At 36.2% G+C, this 4,584-nt stretch overlaps 1 protein-coding gene across 1 annotated transcript in view; it reads left to right on the top strand.

The window, feature by feature from the left end:
• Nucleotides 1–4,584, top strand: part of CCDC171 (coiled-coil domain containing 171) — a 147,593-nt gene that overhangs the window by 118,380 nt on the left and 24,629 nt on the right. Inside the window, 1 exon segment of the mRNA XM_031557307.1 lies at nt 2,762–2,893. Within this exon segment, the coding sequence (XP_031413167.1) occupies nt 2,762–2,893 (132 nt within the window).

Here is a 4,584-nt window from a genome sequence, read left to right on the forward strand (position 1 = left end):
TGTGCCTTGTCTTTTGTTCTTAGTATTTCCATACCACTTTCCCTGAACCTGAACTTTGTGAGCACTTTTCAGAGGAAAGCTCCAGCTTCATTTTTTCTCAGTTTGCACATGGATAACAAGAATCACTCCTCACCGCCTCACTACCTACCTATTTGTAGACACAAAAAGTTTTATTTATATTTTTTAATTTGTGAATATTCTTATCAAAAATCATGCTCGTTAGGGAGCTAATAAGTATTTCTCTGATGCTGTAATGTTAATGGCTTATGCTTACCTCAATTCAGCCATTTGAAAAATGGCTTTTGTATTTTATTGTTCACTGTCAGGCCCCAATACTAAAATGGAGAGTTTGAAACTAATAGGGTTAAAAGGACTTCCACTGTCTGCATTGTGTGTGTATTATACCTCCATTGCTTATACATTGTTTTTTTCCCCCTAGTATTAGCAATCTGCTTTTGTACTTTGACATAGGGATTTCCCTTGTGAATATTGTCACAGAAAAAAGAGAATCATCAATATCGCAGTTAAACTTGACTTTCAAAGCTAATAGTATCTCATTTGGGGGCTCAAATTTAATAAATTTTCTTTGATTCTGGGTGAGTTTTTAAACATCAAACAATGAATTGGCCAGGGTGCAGTAAAATATTTAGATCTATTGACTACGGTTCAGAAGGGTAGAAGGCAAAACACTGGTGGTTTGATGTTGATAAATTCTTAGTACCTTAATCCACATTAATGTTTTCTTTTATCTGTGTGCATACTGGCAGCAAAGACACTGAAATGTTGTGATATATAGGCTATAAAAATGTAAAGCAAGTTTGCCTATGTGTGAGTGTATGTAAGTATATATGTACGTATTTAAAGTAACATGTTTTGTCATATTCAGCAAGGTTAACATCTGACTGGAATTACACATGCTGACAGAACATTCCGGAGAGCATGTTTGTTCCACAGGACTGTATATGCTGAACCTAGTGCACTATGTGTGCAAAAAATGCGTAGAGGACCTTTCCTGTTATAAAAATTGCATCATAGTGCATATGTTTGGCAGCCACAGGTATTGACAGGAATTCTTTAGGTCAACTTGGGAAATGTAGGGCTCCCTATTCCCACAGAAGAGAGCAGCGGATAAAATAAAATCTTTTCTTCTTTGTATCAGTAGATTTACACGTGCATGCTTCTTTCAGTCAGAAGAGATTTCAAAGCCTGTACTATTATTTGAAATATGTTCTCTCATCAACATTTTACAAAAAATTAATTTTGTAAGCAACTACAAAAAAGTAATCTGGGATTTAAAATGAATGGGAGTATATTTTAATTCATGAATGGTGAGTTCTTTGGAACGAGGGAGGCTCTACATAATCTGAAATTTGTTTTAAATGGTATCTAGTAAATTATGCATATAAAAATATAAATGTATTTTGGGTGTATTTAGTATGTCAGCGTGCATAGTTGTTAAAGAGTTGACTGTTTTGGCGGTACTAGCTATTGCTACTCAATAGAGTCAGCCTGTGCCACATAAACATATTTCCTCTATTCATTATGTATCTTTGTACGTGCTTCTATCCTTCTGTATTAGAATCTTATCTGACTACTGGCATCTTTTGGAGATGCACATGATAATTTTTATATTAAACAGAATGAAAAATGTGAGTATGGCAATATGAGTGATGTGTCCATGGAAGTTGTGTGCTAAGTACGTAACCCTTCAAATGCATGCTAATAGCCTAATTACGTGTTATGGTAATATGGAAAAATGTGAAATTAAATAATGAAAAAATATTTGTCCCTTGTGCAAGACTTATAAGTCTGGTTGTGTTTGAAGAAAAAAAGCACTCATCACTTTACGTGGCTAACAGTTTTTACCTACGTGTTTTCATCACTCTGAAAGCGGGCAGGATTCTAAATCAAAACCAGTTTCTCTCTTAGTCAGCAGGTGGCACTGTGACACCAACTGCATCTGGTTGTGTTTGTGGCCTTATGTAGAAATCGCATTGATAGCGTTTGGGGGTTTTGTTTTATTCTTTCATTTCAGATTGCCTGCAACAATAAATAAATAAATATCAAACTGTTCGAATTTTGTGCAAACTGTGGCATTTCTCACTCCAAACTGTCACAGTTATGAACTGTGTAAAAGTTGGTTAATGCCAGTTAGCGCATTATTTCTTATATGTGAATCCACAATATGAAAGCTAGGAGCAGATTTTTTTTCACCTTCTGTTAATTGCAGTGCTGCAGGTTGAGGGTATTTTTTGGCTTTGTTTGAGGATTATTCATTTTAGTCAGGGCTCTAACTGAACTGGTATTAAATGAATCTAATTGTGAAGGGCTGATATGATCTCCATACACCAGACAGAAGTCGTGTAACAATTTCTTGTTTGTATGATCACACAAACTTTTTAATTTCATAGCTGGTGGGTTTTTGACTCAGGAGTACAATTACTATTTATTTTCTTACAGTGTTTTTACAGGGGACAGATCTGTAAAATGTGTACATCAGGTGGTCTTGGGAGCCCTTAGCATCTCTTCTTTCCTTCTCATTTCAGACTAGGGGAAGATGCTTTTTCTTCTTAACATTCTCTCCCAGCACTCTGAATTAGAGATTTATTTGCAACGAAAAATCAATTAGTCCTAAATTTATTCATGGATTTCAGGTCCAGCGATCAATGCAAGTCCACTCAGTGGGCTCAAGGGGACCCAGTTCATCCCAGTTAATGTGTCTGAAGGGGAATTACCATTGATGCTGTTTTTTTCCCTTTAGGTCAGAGATCAGACCTTGCTGTCATGGACTGCGGCAACCAGGAATGACTTCACCCTGCAGCTACCCAAACTGCACCTAGAGACCTTTGCAGTAGAAGGGCTGAAGGGCAAGCCAGAGGTTGTAGCATTTCAGGTTAGAGTCTGAAACAATCCTGTTTCTTCCTTCCCTTTTTTGCATCTGAGAAGCTGGACTGTTCTGAATGCGTGGAGAACAAAAAGCTTCAAGACTACTGCAGTCAACAATTAAAAAAGAAATAATTTCTGTACATGCTCTTAAATATTGTATTTTGCAGATGATGTCAACTTTTAATTTTGCAATTATAATGTTAAATAACTGACAGGAATATGGTCATGGAAAATGATCATGCAAATATTGTATTTAAAAATTAATATCAGTGTATTCTATTTTCCCCATTGATTTAGGCAAGGCAAAGCAGGGAAAAAACTCACAGCATTTTATTGCTTATGTGGTCAGTATCATAATTTCAATGTTACAGTTTTTTTAGTAGTAGTAGTAGTAGTAGATTTTTGAGCATTCCTTATAAAATTCCTTATAAAATAAACTACTACTTGGAATACTCAGTTACAGAAACTGTTTTGTTCGTGTAGGTTTAAGGACTTGCATGATTAATAGTAATGATTTGGTGAAGAGGAAGAATGGGGTAAAAAAGAGAAATGAACTAAAAATGTACGTTTGCAGCTCTGAGAATGGATTTGGAGTAATGCTTTTTTATCTTTTTTTAAAGTTCGTTGTGTTTTCTTAAACATGAACTGTCTCTTAGTCTTCATAGCTGTGCAGAATGACTTTGTTCTTGTAATACTTTATCGCTAAAGACAGATTATTTTGTTTTCTCAGTGAGAGAATGAAAAGCATGGTGAGTACATGCCTCTTCATTGTGCTTTCCTACGTGAATCTGAGAAAGGAAAGTTAGTCGTATAAAGAGCAAGGAAGTCACACACTGCAAATGTTACATTCCTGTAAAATAACCCTTTTTAATTTATTACAGATTTTCACTTCTAGATGAAGTACATAATTGCAGGACCAGGGTCACAAAATCAGACATACTAGAGAGGTGTATTCTATGCTTCATACATCTGCCATTTTCCTCTTGCGTGCATGCATTTCAATATCATATAGATTTAAATTATGTCTTTATTATCATACTTTCATAATAACGTAATAAAGTGTAACACCTGGAATTCCCATGAACTTTAGTTAAAACAGCTGTATGCCTCTACCAGAGAGTACAGTTGAAATGTTTTCATACAGTGATGAGCACTTCTGTGTCTTTGCAAAAAGTTCCTACTAGTGACTTATTTTCAAAGAAGACATTGGAGAAATAACTTAAAATATTGCTGTTCTTATTCAGATCTTACTCTGTTGGCTGACTTCCACTCCAATCCCTATTCTTTTTGGATCTCAGGAGTGCTGCAGAGCCATTTGCAAAGCAACCCATTCCTTCTTCCTATCTAAAAAGATGAAAAGCAGTACGAGTCTCAGAAACTGCTATTCACATTTGTACGTAGTGCTTGTGGTAGGAACATAGCATGGTGTGCTCTGGCTGGCTCACTGGTGGTGTGCTATTATAAGCTCACTTCGTATTCACCTAACAGCTCCAATTGCACATGATTACACTGTAGGTATGCAAACAGCGTCAGTGATACAGTCTATCTCATTGTTCTTTTCTACTGTTTTTTCTCTTTCTCTTCTCCTTTTCCCTTCCCTTCCCTTCCCTTCCCTTCCCTTCCCTTCCCTTTTCCCTTTCCTTCCCTTCCCTTCCCTTTTCCCTTCCCTTTTCCCTTTCCTTTCCTTTCCTTTCCTTT

The sequence above is a fragment of the Meleagris gallopavo genome, chromosome Z, assembly GCF_000146605.3.
Source record: "Meleagris gallopavo isolate NT-WF06-2002-E0010 breed Aviagen turkey brand Nicholas breeding stock chromosome Z, Turkey_5.1, whole genome shotgun sequence".
Lineage (NCBI taxonomy): Eukaryota > Metazoa > Chordata > Aves > Galliformes > Phasianidae > Meleagris > Meleagris gallopavo.